General features: G+C 34.9%; 1 protein-coding gene across 3 annotated transcripts; it reads left to right on the top strand.

Annotated features, from left to right (window-relative positions):
• Positions 1-257: 257 nt before the first annotated feature.
• Positions 258-26227, top strand: LOC110797922 (vacuolar protein-sorting-associated protein 33 homolog). Of its 3 annotated transcripts, none has more exons than XM_022003058.2 (24): positions 258-518; positions 619-687; positions 6002-6084; positions 6174-6213; positions 6323-6403; positions 7529-7723; positions 8060-8170; positions 8259-8324; positions 9847-9954; positions 10063-10104; positions 10348-10404; positions 12767-12861; positions 15330-15381; positions 15485-15541; positions 16046-16108; positions 16201-16307; positions 18172-18294; positions 18420-18501; positions 18605-18675; positions 20064-20144; positions 23053-23110; positions 23204-23265; positions 24296-24389; positions 25926-26227. In XM_022003058.2, exons 3-24 carry the CDS (start codon positions 6032-6034, stop codon positions 26013-26015), a joined length of 1788 nt encoding a protein of 595 aa, XP_021858750.2. In that variant the 5' UTR covers positions 258-518; positions 619-687; positions 6002-6031; the 3' UTR covers positions 26016-26227. The 3 variants fall into 3 exon arrangements, with proteins under 3 accessions (XP_021858750.2, XP_021858749.2, XP_056692453.1); XM_022003057.2 differs by having other exon boundaries at positions 258-479; XM_056836475.1 differs by lacking the exons at positions 258-518; positions 619-687; positions 6174-6213 and having other exon boundaries at positions 6066-6084.
• The last annotated feature ends 730 nt before the right edge of the window (positions 26228-26957 follow it).

The raw sequence follows: 26957 nt of genomic DNA on the forward strand, positions 1-26957 counted from the left end.
ATTTTATTGTTATTGTTATTGTTATTTTATTATTATTATTATCATTTATATAATAAATATTAATAATAAATAATTATAATAATATATAATAATTATTATTTATTATTATTGTTATGAGATAGAATTTTACAAGGGCAAAACCGTATTTCAAGAAAAAAACGCGGGCAATTTTAGCGTATGCGGACGTCGAATAGCAATACGCTGACTTTTCCCAAAAGAAAAAAAAGAAAAGAAATTAATACATCGTCCTCCTTGTTGCTCTTCGCTGTGCCATTTCAAGATCATCATCAATCATCACCTTCCATCCCTGCAAAGAAACTGCTCCTCCTACTACCCAGTCTTCTTCAACAACGTCTCTTTTCCTCTCCCCCAATTTAAATTAATGATCAAATAATTGAGAATAGCCAAAATAAATTCGATTCCTTCCTTCAATCTAATGCTGATTATTTCCTGAAATTCTAACGCGAGATTGATTGCGGGTATTTTCACTTCCAAAACTCAGATGAAAAACCCTATTCGTAAAATTTCCAATCCTCAGAAGGCTTCTATTTCTCAATTTCTAATTCCTTTTAGCAATTGAACTGGGAAAACTGAATCTTCTTCTCAATATTTATATAGTTGGCAGGGATTGAAGATTTTCCGATAATTGGCGGTGAAGGTTGAAGAATTTTCTCTCGAATTCGATCGGTATGCTCTTTTTTTTTCTCTATTTTTAACCACTAATTTCACTTGTGATTATCAGTTTGTTTGAGGATGATGATAAACAAGCTGTGGATGTTTGTAAAGAACCATGTCATTAGATATGTTGTTTTGTCTGTGTGTTTTTGGGTCTGTTCTATGATTGAAGGATATGACTTATGGGGGTTCACTGAATGAGGTCTCTGAAAAATGATGCTGAGAAATAACACTTCACGTTCATCTTCTGTTTAGGAGTTTATGTTCTAAACTGAATGACGACAACCTGCATACTAAGTTCACAAAGGATTGATCTTGATGTTATGAAGACTAGATTGTTTCCGTTTAACTTGGGGATTAGTGAATTTATATAAGTATCTTGAGTGGGGTGCTTTTAATAAGCCAACTACCCTAGATACTGCTTTGTAGCTAATTTGTCAATTATTTTGTTTTTGATGAAATAATCACTTGGAATGAATCAATGATAATTGTCGAATTGAAATTCTAATATATATCCAGACAATGCATTGGATTTGATATAGTGGGTTTACAATTCATTGATTTGGAATTCAATATTGGGATTTAAAAATTTTAGAATCGAAATTTAGGAATTGAAAAGCCAGCATTCCCAAACACAACTTAATCCCAAACTCTAATTCCTACATTACCAAACGCCCCGATGGAGTCATATCACACAATTGTTAAATTCAGATAAATTCTTATTGATGGGATAACTTTCCAATCAAATGACAATTTTGTAATGATTTTGGTCAAAAATCATACTTTGGGCACTATAAGTAAGCGAACTGTACTATAAGGAAAATAATCCGTTGTAGTATTAAATCAAGGATTGAGGAGAGTAACAACTTTATTAACATAGGATTGGGAAGGGTAGCAAATGGGTGGTAATGTACCGTTAGGAAATGGAGTTTGTTACTCACCTCTACCAAACAATAAGTAACATAGATGTTTGATTGGTTCCATTTCCAACAATTGAATACACTACACCAAACATGCTCTTAGTTCTATCAAGAGAAGCATTTTAGAGGAAGAAATTGCTATCTTTTGTTTAACCAATTGATTGGGGGGTTTGATCCCAAACCTTTGGGAATGGGAAAGAGATTTGTTGTTGGCCCTTTACCTTTAAGTAGAGCACCCAAGTCGAGGGGAATAGTTACTATTGTTGCGGTGGATACTATGGCATATTGTAATGCCAATGTTTGATACGAGTGAAATTTCTCTTTCGTTGTTGTTGAGTAGAGCTGTCAAAAACTGACCCGACTTGAAAACCCAACCTGAACAAACTGTATCTGTAACCGATCGAAACCCAAAATGTTGTCAAAACAAGAAACCCGTAACCCGACCTATACCCGACCCGATAAAACCGATAACCGGTATGGACCTTGTAGTGTATGACCCGAACCCGACATGAAGATGCCCATAACCGAATTAACCCGACTGACATTGATTCAAACCCGATTCAACACCCGACCTGATGCCAACCCGAAACTAGTTGGAACTCGATGAAACTTGTTATTGACCCGATTTGTGACAACCCAATACATGATTTTACCCGACATGTTGACAACCTGACCTGTCATTGACCCGGCCAAATAGTACGGAGTAACTTCAACCATAATTCTATATTATTAATTTTTATTACTTGAAAAACGTGTTCAACAACTTAACATTATTATTTAAATAAACAAAAGCTAAAATATACTTCGTTTATGCAATACAATAAGCGAGTTTCAAATCATAACAAAATTGTATTCCCTCCGTCCCTTAATACTCGCCACGCTTCCTTATAAAGTCGTCCCTTAATACTCGCCCTGTTTCTATAAATGGCAATACTTTTACTAATATTGCTTCCTCCGTTCCAGAATTATCGCACCATACACATCTTTAGGAAGTTTCACAAATATAGTACCATTTCCTTTTTTGAAAAGGTTTCTCTTGTAAATTGACTATTTTACCCCTCACTACCTCTAAGACTTCCTTTACCCTAATGAACATATTACACTAATTCCTTCCCACAAAAATCACGAACAACTCTTTACCCCGGTTTTTCTAGATCCTTCCACTTTCTCATCTCTCTCATCTCTACCATCTCTCTCCTCTCTGCTCCCCTCTCTCATCTTTATTCATCCTTCACAATCATGTTGCCCCCTACTTTCTGAGGTTTAGGTCATAGATCGGAGGTTCTTATAGGCGATCGGAAGTTCATATCGGCCATTTGAAGTTCAGATCGGTGACCCCTACTTTCTCTCTCCTACGGTCGACCCTCTTTGCAATCTTGAGGGTTGTTGTTGTTGTTGTTGTTAATGTGTAATTGATAGCTTTCAATTCCGTTTGGACAGTGGTTAATGTGTTGTGGCATTAAAATATCTTATTACATCGTATCTGTACTTTGAAATTGATCATGATAATTTTGTCTACTTCGTATAACTTTTGATCATGATAAGTATGGAGACAAACTTTGGAATCTCGGGGTTTTAGGCTGAGTAGAAACAAGACGGAATATATGGAGTTTAAGTTTAGTGGAGTCCAAGATAGAGAGACGGAGGGATTACTTTAGATGGGAAAATTGTCCAAGGCTCTGAAATGTTCCGTTATTTAGGATCTATTATCCAAAAGGATGGAGAATTGGATGGCGATGTGGCCCATAGAATCAAAGCAGGTTGGTTGAAGTGGAAAGGTGCCACAGGGTTCCTATGTGATTCAGGCATGCCCCAAAGATTGAAGGAAAAATTTTACCGCACGGCAATTCGACCGGCTTTGTTATACGGCACGGAATGCTGGGAAGTGAAACATTGTCATGGCACAAGATGAATGTGGCGGAGATGCGCATGTTACGTTGGATGTGTGGGCATACAAGAAAGGATCGTTTGAGGAATGAGATTATTAGGAAGAAAGTAGGGGTTGCACCGATTGAGTTTAAGATGATGCAAAATCGTTTAAGATGGTTTGGACATGTAAGCAGGAGATCAAGTGATGCCCCGGTTAGGAGGATAGAAGGGTGGCAAAATGATAGAATTGCAAGGGGTAGGGGAAGATCTAAGAAAACTTGTAGGAAGGTGATTGAGCACGATATGAGCTTTCTTGGGATTGAGGAAAATATGGCGCTGGATAGGACAGAGTGGAGGGAGAGAATATATATTGATGACTTCATTTGACTTATGCAGCTTTCATGTTTCTGTTTTTTTCTATTTTTTAATTTATTTTTTATTTTTATTTTTATTTTTTGTTCTTAATTTTAAAATTCTTTTGAATTTTTTTTTATTTTTACATGCTAATTTGAAATGTACTTATTTTACTTATTCATTTATTTTAAACTTTACTTATTTTTATTATATCTTACAATATTTCTTCTATAATATATATACATTTTTCTCTTATGTTACTTTCATTAATTCCACCTTCTCTTCCTTGCTTTTTTATTTTTACTTCCTGCTCCTTTCTGGTTTGATTTGTGACAATGAGGATCTCCTACGATGATTCATGTTAGCTGACCCAAATCATTTTGGGACTAAGGCTTTGTTGTTGTTGTTATTGTCGTATAACTTTTGACCAAATATTAGGCTGATTTTTTTTTGTTCTTGTTTGTTTCTCTGCCAGTTATGTTCAGATTATTAATGAAATAGATTTAGCTCTTGTTTTCTTCAAATTTCCCTTTGATTATGACATTTAGTTTTGTTGAATATCTAAACAGACAAATATAAAAAAAGTTCTGTATAATTTCCTGTTTGAACTCAAAAGTTATGAGCTGAGTGATGTGTATTGGCGCGTAATAGTAGACCTTGTTATACTTTTAAAGAAAGCTACTTGCGGGGTTATGCGTTTGGGTTATATTGTTAGCTTAATTTCCTTTGGCATTAGTTGATCAGGAGTAGGTTCTTTCTAATTAGACTTTTGAACTCATCAATTTGAGGTTGGTACTTGCAGAAGCAACTACATAACTAAAAGAGTTTAAGATGACATGAATTGTACAATTTTCCACCCATGTGTAAAATTACCTTTTCCCAATAAATGTCAGTAAAAGTAGTCCGCTCTCCACTTTCCACCCATGTGGAAACAGTAAAAATCAGATCCGCACCACACTTCCTAATTTTGCTTTAAACAAACTAATACATGGGCATTGAAGTAATTTTACCCTCCTTTTCTACGACAAAAATCTGGCCCAAAAGTATATGGTGCGATAATTCCGGAACGGAGGAAGTATATTATTTCTCACCATGGACCTACATATATTCCTACTTCCTAAAAAAAAACATTAAAAAGTTCAAACCCCCACCCACTCCTACCCTATCCCCACCCCTTTATTTGACACATTTTTCACTAACTATATTAAAAAAATTACCTCACTATCGACTACCACCTGATAAATTAATAAGTCAGTTAAATTGGCTAAAACTATGTGCCGGTCAAACCGGGGCGAGTATTAAGGGGCGGAGACAGTAGTTATTTGGAGTTTTACGATTTAACATTTTGACATCACCAAATCGATTATTGACTCGTAATCCATATTAACTTTACATATGTATTGACAAGACAAAAACGCACGGTGACTTGGTATAAATACATCTCATATTTGAAATAAATGAATAATCAAATTTTATGATATAATAAAAAAAATATTTATAGGTTAAAAACTTGACTATACCTTATATTTATAGGACTTGATCTTAACCCGTGTCTGAGAATGAACCCCACTTAATTATCTGATCCGAACTTGAATTAAACCCGATATTAACTGCTAAAAACTAGATCTAAACCCGACTATATAAAACCCGAACCCGAAATTGAACCCGATCGGAACATGACTTGATCTGAACCCAACTTGTACCCGAAATGGAAAAACCCCGACATGTTCTGATCGGAAACCAACCTGAACCCGAGTGACAAAGTGACCTGGCCCGACCCGACCCGACCATGACCCGAGACCCGGGATGACCCGACCTGATGACCTGTTTTGACAGCTCTACTGTTGAGTAAGCATTATCTCTTCCACAATTTTAATATGTCTACCAAATGCCAAAAGTATATTGTCGATCCAATTTTCTGGTTATTGTCCAGTAAGCTGTGGGTATATTGTTAGTTTGTTACTACTTTTGTGGGTAATGATGTTCTCCTTTTATCTCCTACTGAATGTTTCTTACTGATGCATAGTGACTACTTATGGATGGGGGCTTAAATAAGAGAATATTTTATCTCTTGTAGCTTAAGTCGTGGCCAGTTTTTTTGTTACTTTTTCTGTACTAATAGTTGTCTAGTTGATATACAATAATTGGATGGAACTTTTGCCTTTTGTTTTCTCTTGCTGCAGTATTTACTCGAGAGGGGGACTCTTGCGTTAATGGCTCAAATTCCTAATTTAGATAATGCTCCCATTAATCTAGCTTCTATCAGGTACTTATTTTACCCTTCCTGTTCATGTAACTGTTTTTTTTTTCCCACTTGTGATCATTGGTTGTTTGTGTTAATATTTGTTAATATAGAGAGCAATCGCAGAAAGAGCTGTTAATGATCCTTAAAAATGTGAGTTACTTTGGCATACAAAAAAAAACTCTTTTCTCTATGTTGATTATTTTAACAAAATCCTCTTTAAACATAATTGACTCTTTTGTATAATCCTTATTTCTCACAGATTCGTGGAAAAAAGTGTCTCGTTATTGATCCGAAGATCAGTGGTTCTCTCTCACTTATTCTACAGACTGCACTTCTTAAGGTAACTCATTTTGAAAAAGAAGTGCAGCTATGTCCATTTTGCTCTGAGATTTTGTATGTTTTCAGTCAAATATGAGCTACGTTAAGTTCAAAATGAAAGTATTCTATCTAAATAGGACACCAACCTTTGCTATCCACCTCTATCTCAAATATCTACTTGAATGTCATTGTTTTATAATAGTGCTAAGAAATATACTTATATAGATATGATGTTATATAGAAACATACTTGTTTGAAAGGAATGTGGGGAACACATTTAGAGAGGAGAGACATAGGAGGTTGTGTTGGACTTGGGGACTGTATGGGGCAGTTTAATAGACCATAGATGCTTAGCTTCTTAATTGTGTTCGATAATTTTCTTAAAGCTCTCGTTTGGTCCTTGCATACTAATATATAAAAGAGAGAATCGGTGGATGTAGGGCCAATTGTAGAGGAAAAAAGCTTATCATAAAGAATAAAAGGTACTCCGTATATGGAAAACAGGAAAATGTAGATATTTAATTGGTATGGAAGAAGTATTAGTCTAGTAGCAACAAATTAAAGGAGGCCATTATTGTGTCAATTGATGAACTTGAAATTATTATTGCAATTCAAGAAGTTTGGGTCATTTTCTAGATTATAGTTGAATATGTATTTCTTAATTGTATCTTATTGATTTGTATAGAAATAAGAGGTTCTGAATCTTTATGGTGCCTAATATATGGCAGTTAACTTTTCTTGTATGTGATTTATAGTTTTTATATGCCTAATGGCATTAAAGTAAATTATATGAAGGAAAATGTAATCTGCCAACTGCAATACTGTAGCAAAGGGTTGTCATCTTGGTTTATGCGAGAGAGAAAAGAGAAAGGGGTCAATATTTCCACTATTATCTTGTATTTTTTTTCACACACGTGCTTTTCTTTTCTCCCTATATTTTTTGCATTATTACAACATTGTTTTCAATGGTGTATTACTTTTATACAAATGCCGATCCTCTTGATGTAGAATAGTTACGCAGAAAAGAAAATGAAAGATCTTTGCAGAGTTTTATGTAAAAAGGAACTTGTTTTTTAGTTAGTTCAAAGTTAGGTGGCGTGTGTAACTTTTTTTTGATACTGATGTTGTCTATTCGCTTGTGGGACAGGAACATGGGGTAGAATTGCGACATTTGTCAGCTGAACCACTACAAACTGAATGTACAAAAGTAGTGTACCTTGTGTCTGATCAACTTGCAACGATGAGACATATATCCTTGCATATTCATGACAACACATCGAAGGGATTACAAAAGGAGTATTATCTTTACTTTGTTCCTCGACGTTCTGTGGCATGCGAGCAGGTAGTTTCTACTTTCTGTTGCTTTGGATCAATTGTTGATACCTGGAATTATTAACTTCCGGATATGGGGGCTAGAGAGAGGTGGTAATGGTTTTATCAGGGAATGCATACAAAGCTGTATTTTTGGGAAATAAAAGCTACGTAATTTTCCTGTATATTCTATTAAAGATACCAATACAATGACACCAACTTTTCTTTGCAATTTCACTCTAATGTTGGGGCTGAAATCTTTTTGCTTTGTGTGCATTTGAGTCATAGTTGGTGGTACTTTAATTGGACATCTTCAAGGAAATAGAAAAATGTAGTTTAACCTTTAACCCTTTTCTTTGAGCTGCAGATACTGAAAGAGGAAAAGGTACATGATTTATTAGCGATTGGAGAATATCCATTATACATGGTTCCACTTGATGAGGATGTGATATCTTTTGAGCTTAACTTTGCATACAAGGTAATAGCCTTGCTTGTGTAATGCTAACAATATACTTTTTGATGTAAATTGGATGTTTCCCTTAGCCTTTCTCTTTGTGGATGTTTAGGAGTGCCTAGTTGATGCTGATACAAGCTCTCTTTGGCATATTGCAAAAGCCATTCATAGGCTTGAGGTTTGTTCCATCTCATGTGAAGTCCTTGTTATGCTTCGTTTCTGGTGTATGTTGGGTTGATAATGTTTTCTTGTGTGACACAAGTTAAATATCTTTTCACCTACAGAGAAGACTGTACTGAGGACATTGTTAGCAATGTAGAATGAGATTCTATTCTTGGAAGTCTATATAGCTGTTTCTAATTGAGTGAACTCAGTGTTCACATGTGCATGCTATGCCACTTGTGATTTACTTGAAAAAAATTATCCCCATAAATTTAGCATATTTTTTGAAACAAATCATCAAAAAATCTTCACACTTATCATCAACTTCATGAATTAAAACAAAGGATTCGTAAAACAAGTAGAAGAACATTCCAGACTAAAGTAGAAAAAGAACCTATAGTTCAAACTCAAAGAACATATGCACCCATAGAACATAAACACTCATAGAACATACTCCGTATACACTCATAGAACATATACACTCATTACTCATAGAACATATACCACCCATAGAACATAAACACTTATAGAACATGTAGTTGAAACCCAAACAACATATAATTCAATCCCAAAGAACTTCACTCTCACACTTTAATTTGAAACCAGTTACAATAATTTTTCATTTTTTTTAGGGAACAATAATTATCCCCTTAGATTTTGTAAATATCAACTAGATAACTTTATACTAATAACCGAATCTGCCAAAATATTAAAAAGATTCCCTTCCTACTTTCATGCTAATTTTATACTCACTAATAACCGTATCCGCGAGTACACGGCATATATCTAAATTATTTTTGTTGTTTTTTTTAATTAATTTAAGTGTAAATAATGCTTAAAACTACGTCGTTTTGAACGGGGTGCACAATGAACACTGTGCACCACGGTGTATAATCCAATTTGCGGCTGGAACGAGATGATCGATTTTTGAAGGATGTTGCTACAAGAATAAAATGACTTTGTTTTTCTATGGGATAAAGTGACTTTATTAACTTCTTTATGGGCTTAGGTAGCTGGGGCTTTCCCAAATTATTCTATAGGGTAGATACGTAGGAATTGATCTAATCTGTAAATTTTGTAAAGTTTCTTTGTGTGCGGACCTTGTACTTCTTCTGTATTACCCTTGCAGATTTTTTTCCTTATAAAAAAACAAAATGGTAAGATTTGATACACAAAATGGTTGTTTCTTACGCAGGAAGATTTCCTTATTGAGCAATCCAAAGTTTTGAATCCAACCATAATATACCTTGAGATTAGATCACAGTCAGATGCTTCAAATTGAAGCAAACATTGTTGCATTGATCCCGTTATGCTCTAGTGGCATTAAAATAGGTCTATTGTAAGAATGCAATCACTTTAAGGTGCAGCAGTGTCTCATCTTTTTCTTTTAGTTATTAAATTATTATTAAAATAACAAATATTAGCGATAATATCAACTGTATGCGAAATAAATTCTTCGTGATGACTTTGTGGCAAGATGTGTTCCGCGAAGTGATTTTACTAGATTTTCTGAAGCCTTCTCTGTTTAATGTGTATAGCTTTCGTTCGGTTTGATACCAAATGTGAGGGCAAAAGGCAAGGCTTCGCTTGATGTTGCAGAGATTTTGGACAGGATGCAGACAGAAGAGCCAGTCAACATAGATAACGTAATTGTGCTTTGGCTTTTGAATGTACATTAAGTTTGTAAAAACCGCGAAGTTTCTTTTTTCTAATTGACTTATTCACACATGTTTTCTGAACATCAAAATTTTCAGGTGTTACCGGATATAAGTACACTAATCTTGCTAGACAGAGAGGTAAAAAATTTGAATTTTCTTGCATTTGTTGCATGATTGAAATAGGTCGTGTAATAACCTTGGTGAAGTTCTGCGAATTATTATTTCCTTTTGCGAAATGGAAAAGAGAGTAGGTTGTGTGCAGCCCGCATAAGAAGTATTGTTTAGAAAAGGACTTATAAAATACATGTCCTCTTGCTTATACAGTAATCATGTTCTATGTGATGGCAGGTTGACAATGACGGATAACTTTTTTCATTGCAGGTGGACATGGTAACTCCTATGTGTACTCAGTTAACTTATGAAGGCCTGTTGGATGAGGTAAGAGAATGCAGAAAGTAGGATTATGAAGTTGCATAAACTACTCTCTTAAGATTCAGTTTTTTAGTTAGTGACGACTAGTTTACACAGCTACAAGCCAAACTTAAATATGCAAATTTGCACTCACTATAATCTTCGTTCCTGATAGTTTAGTCTCTAGCGAAGACAAGAGTTACATTTTATTACATTTAATTGCATCATTGCTTTTTTTGTTCATCACTTGGTAGGAGGGAAGAGATGGATAAGAATTTAAAAAAACAGAGAAAGAAAAGAGATTTGTAATTGGAAGCCTTCTGAATGTCTCAAAATATTGAAGTGAAATGAAATTGAGCTCTCAATGCAAAGTGGTTGTTAGGAAATTATGCAACTTTCCTTATGAATCAGATTAGTAGAATTAACAATAAATTTTAAAATAACACACAAATATATTGATTATCCGACAAATGTTATTATCTCTAAATGCGCTGCAAAACTTTTACCGAAAAGATAAATAATATACAAGTGTCCACAACACTTATTGTAACTCACAACCGATACGCACCCCAATTAGTCAATTACACCCAAGAATTTTTCTCTAAAAATTCTCTTAAAACTTTTCTCTTTCTCTGCTTCGTGTTTTCTTTTGTTTTTGGGATTATTATAACAAATGATAGCTTAGGTTTATATATTTCCTAGTTTTATAAATATGACTTCTTAAATTTAGAAAACTATTTCCTCCTTTACATTTCTTAGGAATTCATTCACGTATTGCTAAGAAATTGTAAGGCTTATATTTGTTTTCCTTTTTTTTTTTTTTTTTTTTATAATCATGGTGATCTTAAGAGTGACAGTAGAAGTTAGTGAGTGAAGATGAAACATCATGTAAGAGTGGTGGCTTGGTGCATAGGCTATTCCTTTTTCTAGTAGGCTTTGTGGAGTTGTATGTTTTTAACTCCGTGGATTGTTTCAAGGTGTAGAGTTATTTGGGGTGGGGATCAATGGTCCTTACAGGACCAATTTCCGAATTTATTCAGGTTTGTCTTACTAGAAGAGGCCACAGTTACAAAAAAGTGTTATTGAATAGTAATTAACAACATTGAAACTTCTGATTGGTTGATTTTGAAAGGAATGTCTATATTTTATGGCAACATGATAAGTGGTCCCCTCTGTTGATGATATTTGGAACACAAAATGCTCCTCTTAAAGCAACTTTTCTCAAGGGAAGGATTTTTTTTCTTGCAAGCTGTTGCCGTTTGTCACCAGGAAGCTGTTGCAATCATCTTAACTTTTTTTTCCTTTGGTTCTTTCTCCTGGCTATCCTTAGCCTTTTATGGCATGAGTAACCTTGTGGTGCGGTATGTGAAAGAAGGATAAGAGAAGTTGGTTTGCTGCAGTGTTGAGGATGGTGTTGTTTGCAATTTGGTGATATGCTAGCAAGAATCCGGCTATTTAGTCTAGTGAGGGTAATGCTTACTAGCTTCAAGAGTATAAATTCCTCTTATTTGAGGCTACTGTTTAGCTGGTGCAAGTATTAGGTTCTAGGTAGCACTAGATGATCCTTGATTTTGGTTGTAGATGGTGATACCTTGAGGCCACTTTATTTAAAATTATTTTGGTCTTCCTGTGTATGATGACAACCTCTTGATTTGTACTACCTCCGTTTCGCAATACATGCATCATTTCTCATTTGGGCACTATTCATCAATCAACTTTGACAATCTTTCTTTCACCATTATGTAAGAAAAACATAGTCAAGTGAAATCTTGTTAAATTCATATCAATTCGAGGGTTTCAAATATCAACTTTTTATAATTTTACTTATACGCATTTAGAGATATTAATGTCAAAAGAAGCGTGTTGGACTGTTGGTATACGTGCAAAAAGAAATGTTGCATGTATTGTGGAACGGAGGTAGTATCTTATATTTATTATTAGCTGATATAAAAAAGAAAAGAAATGAATAGGGATGAATCATATCTGAAGGTACCAGGAGCAATGAGTTGCTGATTCAAGCAATAACTTTTCAACTTGGAAACTGATTTTTTATTTGTATTGCAATGTCTACTCGAATAATTTCCCGAGCAAAGTAACATTTTGAACCACACAACGCATCAATTTTGTCGAAGTGTTGAGAAATTATCCTTTTTATTGCCCCACCCCTTCAGATTTCTGCTTACTCAAATACCAGTTAGTTTTTGGATTGACTAAATCATTGAGGCAAAATCAATTGCTGTTTGCCACAACTTTTTCTAGCTTAGTTAAAAACTTAAAGTCTCTCTTTTTCTTCCCCCCTGCCCTTATTATCAGTTGGTAAGCATTGGAATCTCCAGCTTTTCGATTATTGTTTCAATACTTTCAACCAATGTGATTATTGGAATTGCAGTTGCTACATGTGAATAATGGGGCTGTAGAGCTGGATGCATCTATTATGGGTGCCCAGCAAGAGGGCAAAAAGGTCAAAGTACCGCTAAATTCAAGGTATAGTTTAATAAATGGTTGTAAAATATCTTCAAGCATGAAGCATCTACTATTAATATATTTCTTCTTCCAAATAACTTCTCGGAGTTTTCTATTTAAATGTTGAATCATACTGCAATATTTACTTTTTGTTGCATGTTCTCTAGTTTTTTCATGGTTGTTAATTGTCCTTTAACCCTATTGCATTTGCGTTTTACTCGTGTGTGGTATTCACTGAGAACCATGTATCGGATTTCTAACATGTTAGATCACAAATTTTACTTGACTTTGTTTGTAATAGGAGGGCAGAGAAGAAAGACTTGAACAACACCTTTTTGAAATAGCCTTTCCTAATTATTTAATTTATTATTGTGTGTTGTATGGCCACAAGGTTATTTGACATTTTAGCTATAGTATGAAGTATGAAGTATTAGCCACTGGAAGCTGTTTGTATTTTGTTTCTTTTCTTTGTTATGTTAATTTCAGAAGTTAGGTAGAATTGGAATTTCTTCAGATGATATGGAAGAGGGTTATTTGTCGAGTTATTCTTAAAGTTTTGGAGGACCTGTTTCATAGGAGGAAGAAAGAAGATAAATAGAGAGTGGTGCAGTTTGGTTTCTGTGGTTCGGCAGCAATGCTGTATTGTTTAGTCTCAGAATGTGATCTATAAAAGCAAAATAGATTTGCTAGCTTTTCCTAGGCTTTTGATACTACCATTTTTCTTTTTCATCATTACCCTATGTTACTTGGACTCTTCATTTACCTCAAGTACCTGTGTTGGATCCTCGACACCTGACACTTCATTTTGGACTTGGGTATGGACACTGGACATTTCATTTTGGACTAAAATCATGATTTTTTTTCACAAAACAGCCAAGCCGAACACTTGGACACGTACCCGTCCCCGACATAGGTACCCGAGTCCGAGTAAAATAGCTATTATCCCCCCTAAAAGCAAGTGTCCAGAGAAGTACACGTTTGACACTTTCACGCATGCCAATGCACAACTTTGATCATTAATATCTTTAGTTCCCTTTAAGCAAAAATTATAAAAAGTTGATATTTTGAAAATACATATTGAGACGAATCTAACAAGATCCCACATGACTATGTTTTATCTTACATGTAAATCACCAACAGTAGTCAAAATAGAATATGTGAAAAGTGTAAAAAGTCCAAACGTTGCGAGTATTAAAAAACGAAGGAAGTATAAAATAAGAACCTATTTTAAAGATTATGAGCACATTTTCTCTTTGTCATAATTTGAACTGTGTTCACTTTAGTTGTTGGAGTTAAAAATTTATATGTTCGTAATCTTGAACTGTATTCAGAGGAACAGTAAGATTTTTGGCAAGCTTCAGAAAAATGTAGATTAAACTTTCAGAGAGTTAGTTTCCAGAGATTCCTGTCGTTCTGTGAGGTGATATGAATATGCTGCTGTTGTTACCAAGAGTTAATGTTTTCACCCTTCGGAAGGTGGGAAGGATTGGAGGACACTGATATAATTAGCGGCTTTGTTTTCTTGGGTGCTTCTCCCTGTGAGTTTGTTGTTTTTTTATTGTTCTGGACGTATATTTCTGTATTGTAATCCAAAAGGTCTTGTGTGCACAAGGTGTACAATAATTTATTGTACACTAAGATAACTTTAACCCTTTTTTTGTAACTTTAACCTAATTTTGATTAACTTTTATATTAGTAAAAAAAAATTGATAGATAAATATGTTAAAGGGTTAAATGATTAATTTTATACATTATTAGTTATTTTGAAGAAATAAGTTTTACTAAAATGAAAAAATTCATCACTGAAAAATATATAACTTTTACATATATATGCTTAACTTTTAAGCATTTTGAGTTAACTTTTACTCTGGTGTACACCCATTGTAAATAAGAATTTGTGATTGCAATCTTTTGAGCATCCCCTTTTGGCAATATACGTTATTTTAGTTGTCAAGTGAAATAAAATAATTCTGAACCATATTTTCATAATGTATGAACTTAACCCTAATTTTTAAATCATATGAATATTTTTTCACAATCTATGATCTAAATGTTCATAATTTGAACCATTTGTTTATTCGGGATCAGGATGCGCATCTTGGTCTAAGGTGCAGGATGTCTTTTCATCTTAAAAGTGCTATATGGGATTAACTGCTAGCGAGGTTATTTGAAATCTATTTCTGAATGTCATTGTCCTGTTCTTGGGTTCTTATTTTCAAGCTTTGGTATCCGTTTAGGGGTTCTGATTTACAGGAGGGAATCTTCTGAAATGCCTAATTTGTCATTTACTGGTGTATTGAACTTAAAGTTGTAAAGCTTTGGCACAATGGTTTTACTTATATGGAGTAGAATTCTACATGTTTGTAACTTGTAATGACCAAACCATTTGGATTTTTCAATCGTTGGTCTATAAGTGGAAATGAGGGGTCTCCATTATCAAGTAAAAGCATTCCAGTTTTATCATCCTTTTTGTCCTTTCGCTTTTTCAGTGACAAGCTTTTAAAGGAGACTCGGGACCTTAATTTTGAAGTCGTTGTCCAGGTTATTAGTTGTTTCTATTACTTTTCTTGTTTTTAGCGAAGTGATTGGTCAGAACCTTTTTCCCTGGTTCATTATTCTCAGTTGTTTTTAAATATTATTGCAGGTCTTACGCCAAAAGGCAACATCCATGAAGCAAGACTATACTGACATAACAACAAATGTGAGTTATTAACTGTTGGACTTATTTTGTGCTTTGCAGTTTACATCAATGTAGTGGTCCCTAGTGGAATGCTATATTACACGCTGATACTGATACCTATTGCATTTGTGCATCTCTTAAATTTTGGTTGGAGCGGACTCACAAAAGATGGAGTCATCATTCATTTATGAGTATGCTAAGACTTAGGGCATATATCCACTAGTACAAAGATGGTGCTGATGAACTTAATTGTATAATTTTTGGAAAGGTTTTCATACGTATTATTGTTCTGTTTTTGTTACTTGATATAAATTGTTTTGTAATTTCATATCCTTTTTTTTTTTCTTGAGGTAATAATTTCATATCCTTTCTATATTAGTTGGAATGTGGGTAATGTTTGCTGAAAAACTGAATATCTCCGATACTTAAAATGATGCAATGCTGACATTACCTTTTATTTATTGTAATAAAAAAGCACTTAGATATCCATTTCAAACCTAATTTCAGTTGTCAAACTAATTGTAGAATCAAACAGTATCTGAACTGAAGGACTTTGTCAAAAAGCTTAACTCGTTGCCAGAGATGACTGTAAGTGATTTTTTGAGCATAGTTCCCAAACTTTTTGATTTATTGTTTGCAAGGGAGTATAAGAATTCAACTTGCCTTTTTTTTGGGTCCAGAGGCACATAAATCTTGCTCAGCATTTGTCCACATTGACATCTAAGCCATCATTCCTTGGGCGTCTTGACATGGAACATACTATTGTGGAATCTGAGAGCTATGACATGTATGTTTCTAGTGTTTTTTATTGGTACAGCTTAAATTAAAGGTGTAGAGATTTTGAGGGACAGAGGATTTGATTCTCTGTAGATTATGTGGTCAAACCATCAAATTAGGGAGACAGATCCAATTGATGGAAACAATTCCTAGGAGTAGCAGACCCTGTGGAGTTGGAGGTGTTGGTTAAAAATGTTTGCCAATAAAATAGCAATATACTTGGACATAGAACTGATAAGCATATCTCTTTTACTGTATACAATGTGCCGTTTGGGACTTTGAGCTGCTGTTCATGTCTGTATAACTGTATATGACGAGTTGTATAATCAATAGAAAAAATCGCGGTGTGGTTGTTTTGATATGGTTCACGTGGCGGTGACGTGGAAGCCGCATGACTTGACAAATTGAAAAATATCTGTTTATCATTGTTATTAAGAAAAACGTCCTTAGATTATAGCATAAATTATACTCTGTACTTTTTAGAACCTCATTTTGTTTTATTTCAATTGAAATAAGAGGTTCTAAGCATTTGTAGTGACTAAAATATTAGAATAATCTTATCTTAAATGTGATTTTAATTGTATCCATTACCTCCACGGTTTTACTAATAGGTTAAAACGACTTACGTGGTAAACTAATGGTCTATTATTGATGTCATGGTGTATTGGTGTGAATTCAAGCCATGTGACGGCGTGGTATTTTGCAGAACTGCAAGTTAAAATTTCTGTAAAGAATGGCCTTTATTGGACAGCATTGTCTGAATTCCAAGGTGTAACCTCTATGAAATCAATTATGAAAGTAGTTTAAATATCATACTTAAGTGGAGTCTTTCAATGTGTCCCGTACTAATGGAGGATGTCCAGATGCTGTTAAAATTTACCTGTTTGTGAATTTTGTATTTCAACGTTTTTGTTCTTTTGGCAAATAAGAGATTTTATTATTTACCAAGAATAAAGATTACAACCACACACCAAACTCTCCAAACCTTACAATCTCACACTTGAGACAGTAAGCTACCAACTAGAAACTAACACAGACACTTTCTCATCTGATCATCACACCTACAAGCAACAAGAAAGACAATTCTAGAACTGATTACATCAACAGAATCAATAATGCTCTTAAATAGTTTAGAATTCCTCTGAAGCCAAATGTTGTAGACTGTTTCCACAAAAGCCATACTGCAGATTTTATCTCTTGGCTTTGTACTTCGACTCTTCTTTGCTGCCCAGTCAACCTCCCTTTGCCAGCTCTGAACTGCTCTGACAACACCTATTTTGCTCAACACAGAACTCCACACACTAGTTGAGAAACTACACTCAAAAAACAGATGATCCAGAGTTTCTAACTGTGTCTGGCAGAAGACACAGTCACCATCAATCTGCATATTCCATTTCAACAGTCTCTCCTTTGTAGCTAATCTATTCTGAAGAGCTAACCACAAAATGAAAGTGGCTTTTGGGCTAGCTTTGCTATTGCAAACAATTCTTTTCCAAGCAACTGAACTTGCATTCTGCCTCAAGTGAAGATACATCTTCTGTACGCTATATTTTCCATGTTTGATGAATTTATCAGCATCCCCAGCTTCCACAAACACTTCTCTATTAGCCCATATTTTCCTCATGGACCAAGTAAGACCATTAGGAACTTGCATAGTCCAGAAATTCTGTTGTTTTACATATTTATCTTGTATTTCAACGTTTGAGTGCATGTTAGCTGCTCTAGTAGCTTAGCCATAGGTTTGGGTGGGTGGGTGGGCTTCACATTGATACCACTTCTCTTTGTAGATGCATTACATATTTGATTAATGGCTTTATGTTTATTGTTTTGCTTTGCACTTAAAAGGATACATCCATTGCTTATTTACAATGCAGATCTTTTGAGTATATTGAAGAAATGATTCACAAGCAGGAACCTCTTGCCAGTGTTCTTCGGCTTCTCATCTTGTTTTCGGTTACAAATTCTGGATTACCCAAAAGAAATTATGACTATTTGAGGTATATCTTATACTGTTTTCCTTTAATTTTATTAAATTTTCTGTCAGACTTATCATAACACCATTTTCTTTAAAATACCCTCTTCTTGTCTACTGACTTTTATATGGTATGCGTGCTTGATAAAGGAGAGAGATACTTCACAGCTATGGGTTTGAGCACATGGCCACACTGAATAATCTGGAAAAGGCGGGGTTTTTCAGAAAACAGGTTCTGTTTATCTGTTAAGCAAATCGAAGCAGTATTGACTCATCAATCATGGTTATTGTGTTTTTTTATTTATAATTTATTTTTTGCTTGTTGATCCTGGCAGGAAATGAGAAGCAACTGGTTGACCGTCAAACGAGCTCTGCGTCTTGTGGTTGAAGATACTGATACAGCCAAGTATGCACTCTGATATCTGTCACCGTCTCTTCTTTTGATTATTGTGCATGTTGATTTTATTCATATACGCTGTTAAGGTGAGAAAACTTCCACTATTTATCATGTATGTCATTTTGGAATTCTGTTTGTAGAAGTTATCTCAGAAATTGATATGCTTATCGGCTAATGGTCGAATCATGAAACTGTCACCATGATTGTCTGGAAGGTCTTCTTTAGATAATCTAGTTTGTTTTGATCGGTTTTCATTAATAATATGTTATGTGATCACTTCATTTGACTTCATTTGACTTATACAGCTTTCATGTTTCTGTTTCTTTCTATTTTTTAATTTATTTTTTATTCTTATTTTTTTTTTTTTTTTTTTTAAAAAATTCTTTTGTATTTTTTATATTTTTACATGCTATTTTGAAATGTACTTATTTTACTTATTCATTTATTTTAAACTTTACTTATTTTTTATTATCTCTTACAATATTTCTTCTATAATATAGTATATACATTTTTCTCTTATCTTACTTTCATCAATTCCACCTTCTCTTCCTTGCTTTTTTCTTTTTACTTCCTGCTCCTTTCTGGTTTGATTGGTGACAATGACTATCTCCTACGACGATTCATGTTAGCCGACCCCATATCATTTTGGGACTAAGACTTTGTTGTTGTTGTTGTTGTTGTTGTAATGTGATCACTTCAACAAAAGACCATGAGTCTTCCAACAATTACTAAGACATAACGCCAAAGGATTCCGCCTCATGCCTTTGCCTTTGTGCCCTGGTGCACCTTGCGCCTTTTAGAACTAAGCCACAATATCACCTGCCTTTCCCAAAACTGCTACCTAAAGCCATTAACCACAGCCCTTACCCGACCTCTACCTTCATCTTGACATCGTGCTTCCATCTCTGCTTCACCATCACCACCACGGTATCACCCCCAAAGAGACAATGATAGAAATAGAGACAGAATTACCCAGCAGTCCACCTTTTACACTGCACCAGAAGCCCTCTTTCATCCACATAAGCAATTCTCCCAACAGCTATATCCCAGAATATACTGTTCCTAAGACTGAAATAAGTGAAGGTCATGGCAAGAAACGTGTACCATGCCAAAGCAGCTAAATTACTACGTAACTTATTATTATCAACACTGTTCTTTTTCTTTTCTTTTTTGAGAGGCCCTCATAATTCTATTTTAAATTTTTAACGGCATGAGGGAAAAATAACTTGATGATTTATTGTTGATATCTGTTTACTTACTGATAGCTATATAAATTTCTGACACCTTTATTGAACACAGAAACCTCTGTGTTGATGGAACTTCATGAATCATCTTTCCCTGTATATTTCATCTCTACTGCTTCTATGCTGATTTCCTTGTGGTATGATTTATGACAGCCCCAACGATATCTCTTATGTCTTCTCTGGATATGCACCACTTAGTGTACGTCTGATACATCAAGCCATTAGATCTGGATGGTAAGCCAAATCGTCTCTTATCTTTTGCACGAGTATCATTTTAGGTTTTGCCTTCCATTTTTCTGGATACGAATTTCATCTCAAAGTCATTCTATATATCTTTTATATTCCTGAATGCTCACTGTCTAGTGACTACTACTAGAGTTTGATTCTTTGCTTGATTTATCTCTTCGTTTGGTAATACCTGTGTGTCTGTTGAGTATTATGAATAAGCAAACTCATTGTGAGTATCGCCATTTGATTTAGGCACACCAAAGCTTTCAAAAATGGCATGGAAAAAATGACTACCTGTATCAAAAGGCTTACATCATAGACTTGATGGTCATAAAATGACATAAAGCAACTGCAGTTGCACTACCACATTTAATAGGCTGTTAAATAGTACATCACCATTGGTCAACAGATATGAACAATTGAGTGTAGCTAGCAGTCAAGTTGTATGAGTTCAGTTCAAAAACTTCGACTATTAATGTAGGTTGAGTACTTAAACAATTTATCTCCCTATCCCTTGTTGGTGCATGATCTGCATATGCAGTGGCGTATCCAGGATGTTTAGGGTGGTGGGTCACCATCGTCCACAACACACAATATATACAAAAAAAAAAAAAATAATGTCCCAAATATAATTAATATTTATATTACAACAAAAAACCTACAAAATTATTACAATTATTTTCTACGGGTTTTAAGGAAATGTTAGAAATAAATAACTCAATGTAAGAGAACAGGTATTTAAAAAACTGGTCTCTTAGATTTGAATTGAATATGGGGGCGGTATGGTACTCAATTGTAAGATCGGTTATTTTAAGGCGCTGGTCTCTTATATTTATCACAAAATATGGTAGTTATACCCGTTTTCTTATGCGCAGGGTTAGGTTTTTCTTGTATACCATAGGAGATCGGCTTTAAGATATAACAGGTCTCTTAGAACCAAACTATATTGTTCTTTTTTTCAAAATTTCGCTGGGTCACTTGACCCACAGGGACACTCTGTAGTTCCTCCACTGTGCATATGTGCCTTCGATTCTACCATCTTTTACCAGTTGTGGATCTATTTTTAGGAATTGAAGAATCCATATGCTTGAAGTATCAATTCAACTTAGTCCATATGCTTGAGTATCATTCCACAAAAAAGAATCACAAAATTGCAATTGTCTTTAATCAACCATGAATAGTCCTTGCTGTCCTCCATGATGTACTACCTCCTTTTTAAGCACCCTGAAAGACTGGGTGGATTCTGATATTTGTTTTTTCATCATAAAAATGACTAAAATAGAGTTTTGGGTTTTTCAATTACCGAGAGTCTAAATATAAATGACATGGCACCGCAAGAGTTGACCAGTCATGTTAAGTACAAGGTTCCTGGGAATTCTCATCCTAATTCTCTCTCAGAAGATTAAAGTGTGTGTGCTTCGCTGCATGTCTTGTCGTTTGTGTTCATTTCTTTGTTTTTCGAGGGGAGGGCTGGTCTAGACGCCATCACAGAAGCCTCTTAGGCTCTTGCTAATCTAAAAAAGTAAAAAAACATCAATGACTTCAAAAATATTGAAAGTACAAAGAAGTCATAAGCAACTTCATCAGTTTTATGATTTTATCACGTCATGGAAGCAGCTACGAAGTGCATCAATCCGTCAATATTTATGATAGTGGGTAAACTTCAGTTAGCTGTAAGTTGTACAATGTCCAGTTTAAGCACTTTTAAGTGTTAGCATAAGTCGAGAGTATCTATCACCCTTCTCTTTTGCCTGGTCTGTATCTGAGGATCTAGTTAGTTACCTATCACAATGGTGTGGTGTGTATATGTATTTTGGAATTGAAGGGCCTATGCCTATAGAAAAGAATCGCGGATGCGGTCGCGATCGCGGTAACGATCGTGTTGTCGCGTTAACGGTCACGTTGTCGCTGGATACCGCTTATAACAGATAAATAGAACGGATCATGGCTAACACAATGGAAATTTTGTCTAAAAATTCACAGTTAATACTTTTAAGTATAAAAATATTATTTCAACACAATATAACCAAACCTATCATAAAATGAGTGGGTAACATATTGTGTGAACAAATAATCACTCAGAACGTCATGTTTAATAAAAAAAGTAGTAATTACTAAAATATTTTTGGCCAATTTGTACAAAAGAACGGCGTAAAGGGGAAAAAAACGTCATAACGCGGCAAGTTACCGTTATGTAATGGACGACGCGGGGAGAAAGGTGTTATTTTTATGTAACGAGGTTTACACAAAGGAAAATCAAAACCCCGTTACAGAACGGCCGTTATTTAACAGAACAGTCGAGTTTTAATTCCATGCCTATGTCACTGAAATTCAATTTGGTAAATCTGGTCATATGACCAAAACTATCTATCCTGGAAAAGAAAAGAGCAATCAGCATTTCACTTGTCAATTTAATCAAATTTGGAAATTCGTACATGCTATATAGAGAGGGTTTCTTACTTGGTCACTATAGTTTGGGATCTTCTTCTCTGTTTTTCTTCTAGGCTTTCCTTTTTTCCCTAAATTTTCACCTGTTGAAGCAGGAATTAAGAGGGATAGGGGATGCTAGAGGAAGAGTGAGGACTGTGACTAGAAGCTTCTTATCTTTAATCTACCTTTTCTATTGTCTGAAGTATGCTCATGGGCGTTGCTCAAATGTTTGTTGAGGAGGCGGGCCTCTGTCACTATTGTAGTTCAACTGTATCTCTATCCTGTGGTCTTACACCCCCCTTTTTTCCTTAGATGCTCATCTTCCTGAGTATTAGGTTCTGCATTTCCCTCTTATGTTTAAACTCTTTGGTCTCTCCATATGCTATTACTCATTTGTCCAGGAGAGTGAAACTTATTGTTTTGCCGGTATATTTAAAGATCTGGTTTTAGCATCATGGTTCTGATTCTGTAATTGATTATGTAGGCGTCCCATTGAAGAAATATTAAAGCTACTACCTGGACCACACTTTGAAACAAAAAGAGTGAGCTTTTCTTGGCTATGTTTATAAGTTTAGTGCGAACTCTTTTATTTTCTTCAATGTCATGATCCTTAATTGTTGGCATGTTGTCTTTAGGGGGGACTATCAAGGGCCTCGTCATTGGAGTCACTGTCAGGAGGATCAGCTAGTGTTGACAAGTAAACACTCATTACTTGTTACAAATTTATACGTTGTTTTTTTTTTAAAAGTAGTAATATGGTTTTCCATTGTCTCATTTGAATGATTGACTGTGTAGATCTCATTATTGAATTTGGCTGAATTAACAACAATTGGTTAAACTTATTTTGACCATGCTTTATTGCCGCTGAATATTAAATATTATTTAACTATCTTGTAATAGATTGTATTCCCTCTATATAATACTCCCCCTGTCCCAAAATTATAGTCTTGTTTGACTAAAAACACGGATTTTAAGAAAAGTGGAATAGTGTGTGGGAAATTGAAATATACTCCCTCCGTATTTATTTAAGAGATACACTTAGCCGGGCACGTGTATTAAGAAAAAAAATTGATAGAAATAAAATAATAAAGCAAGTAGAGTTGGGTAGATATTTTAATAAGTAAATAAGTGGGGACCATGTCATTTTGGGGGGTGGGTTTCTGAAATTATTTGTTTAATAGGATGGTGGGTCATAGGGTAAATTAGATGTATTATTTAATTAGATGGTAGGGTTGATAAGTTACTAAATATGGCAAGTGTATCTCTTAAATAAATACGGCCGAAAAAGGCAAGTGTATCCCTTAAATAAATACGGAGGGAGTAGTACATTGTTGATTAATTTGTATGAGAAAAGTACATGTAAAAAGGCATAAAGTACATGCGAAAGGGGAATAGTACATGAGAAGGTTTTTGGGGCATTCCACATATGATTCAATAAAACCAAAGATTTCAATGCATTTTTCTTTTTCTTTTTGGGGTCCCAAATGAAGGTAATATGAGAAGTATTTTATGTTCAAATAAGGAAACAAGACTATAATTATGGTACGCCCGATTTGGAATACAAGACTATAATTTTGGGACGGAGGGAGTTTTAAGCATCTGAAAATAAGTATAACTAAGAGTGCTGAAGTTTTTGTGAATATTGCCACCTACGTATCTGGTACGTTTCTATCCAATGAAGATGCTTTACATTCTGACACATCTGCGTTGGTTTTCATCTGTTTCAGAGCGGCTTCTGGTAGACGCTCTGTAGTACTGGTTGTCTTCATAGGTGGGGTGACATTTGCTGAGATATCCGCTCTTCGCTTTCTCAGTTCTCAGGTTTGTTCAATGTTTTTTTTTGATAGAATTGTTCAATGTTCTTTTTTTGTCGTAATATGATTAAATTTTAGCTGAATGCATAGGTTGACTGTCAATCTTTTAGGACACACCTGATCCACTTTTGATTAAATTTTCAACTTCAAAAGATCATGATCATATTTCAATTACTTCATCAGTTCTTTTTTAGTTGACGCACTTCATTTTGGCACAAGAATTAAGGAGGTGTGAAGAAAAGTTATAAAGACAGCATCAGCAGTGGTTGCCAACAAGGGCATGCTTGCCATTTCCAAATAGTTGGAGCTACAAGCTCAACCAATGTTGAACATGCAAGCTTGTAGCTTTGTAGAGATACAAGGTTGGTAAATTCCAAGTGGTCTCAAACAACCTCATTGAAAAGTAAAAATTGACATGTGGGATCCACCAAAGACAAAATGGTTGTAGTTTATTATTGTGCGGGGTTGTACCTTGGTTTGACAAGTTGATGTGGCAAAGCAAAGCAACAAAGGTTGTTGCTTGCCGTTGCTCATGCTCTTACTTACCCACCACCTATTCCTCTTTTCACAAACTTAGAACAATCAGAGTTACCCATGCGGCAACTTTACTGCCATTGGAGCCTGAATCTTCTGGTCTCAAACCTGAATGCAAAACAAATCCCTATTTTTTAAAATTAATCCCACCGATTGATCCGCAAACACTCCTCTCTTCATTTTTTCTTGGAGTTCATTTTCGGCCTCCCCTTCTTTCCTTCTTCCTGTTCATTAATTGATTCTCCTTCTCCTCCATTGTTGGATCTCAGTCTTAGGTAACTCCGGCAACTTTTCAGGCGATTTGATGACAATTCGAACGGTCATGAGCGAGAAAGAAGCTCAAAGAACAGTGAAATTGATGGTGTTTAAATGAAGAATTGATGTCGCTAATTCAAGTAAAAGTTGTCAAATTACTTTGAAGATTTTTGAATTTAGTTGACGAAGAATTTGATTGAAACCAGAAGAAAAAAATGGGTAGTTCATTAATTGAAGCAAATGAGTAATAGTTTTTGGCTAATATTTTGCTTGGTGTCATGGATTCTTAAATATCACCAATATAATTGAGTCAATGGAGGGAGTGAGGGGGTTTGTAGCGGTGATGGTTAAGGGGGTGGTGGTCGTGGAAGATGGAGTGGGGAAGATGATGATGGAGGAGTATGAGAGCTCTGTCATGGGTGAGGGAGGAGAGAGAAAGAATAGAGGATGGAAGAGGAGGAGAGAGAAGGGTAAGATTGGTATTTTAACATATAAAACGCACCTAAAATAGAAACGTATCGATTAAAAAAGAACAAAGGAAGTATTATTTTGTGCTCCCATTTTGTATGTGTCTGTGCCTGTGAATTATGTTATTTCTCTTACTTTTGCACCTCCATGAGAGTAGTTTTAGTGTCCAGTGAAAAAAGCCGGCGTGGATTGGCTTACTGGTACTAACTGCTTATCGTTCTTTAGACTCGTATTCCTGTCATCCTTGGTTGTTGAATTTCCTAATAATTGCAATATTTAATTTCAGGAACTCATGGAATATGACATAATCATAGCTACAACAAAGATAGTCAATGGCCAGACACTACTAGATCCATTTGTGGAAAAGCTGTCATGAGATGTCCTCTGGCTATGATTCAGCTACTAGTTTGTTTTTCCTGTTCCAAATTTTTTGTGGAGTACTCCTTCGATTCTGTAAATGATAAACATATTTTATCGAACTGAGTTTTGGTTCATCAAATATTAATTGCCAGTATATGAGCCATGTTTATCAGCAACAAGTTGGATCATCACCATGATTTATAGAAGAATACTCCAGCTTTTGGCAGATATATTTTCATACTAACACTTCTCCCAATCGACAAGGATTACACTTCTAGGCACTGGGAATAAGATAGAGTAATCGGAAAACTTATCTGCTCTATTAGATGCTTCTGGTAAATTGAAATTATGAACATGTGATACCTGATAAATTGGCGACTTTTTTTAAAAAATTGCTCGATCTGATTATTTATGAACAAAGTTCACTCGATACCTTTAAGTTAATATGATTCAATTGCGTTGTTATTTATTATTCCCGGAGTCCGTGAATATTGGTTTCGATTGATATCCATTTATGATTAATACCCAGCTTTGTCCTATACCATATGTTTCGATTAATATTAAGTTTTTCATTGAGGATTTGTTATTTCCTATATAATTTCATGCAAAAGGGTTGATTGTCGCGTCAGCAATAGCAATATAGCATTAGCAGTATAGCAATTTGTCATACTTGTCGCTTTCTTTATGTGTATTATATGCATATAGCTGCCTAATTTAACCAAAATAAGTTGGTGGAGAACTCACCTTGGAGGTCATGGGGTCGAGTCTCATCAACTGCAAATTATTCAAAGGTCTACAAGTAAATAGAAGATCTCCTTCCATATCACACTTGTTTTTTGCGGATGATGCTATGCTCTTCTTCAAGGGTGATCAAGGAGCTTGTAGTTACATAACGGAAAATTTGGTTATGTTTGGGAAAATCTCAGGACAATAACTAAACCTAAACAACTCCTTTGTC

This window comes from Spinacia oleracea, chromosome 2 (genome assembly GCF_020520425.1).
Source record: "Spinacia oleracea cultivar Varoflay chromosome 2, BTI_SOV_V1, whole genome shotgun sequence".
In the NCBI taxonomy this organism is placed as follows: domain Eukaryota; kingdom Viridiplantae; phylum Streptophyta; class Magnoliopsida; order Caryophyllales; family Amaranthaceae; genus Spinacia; species Spinacia oleracea.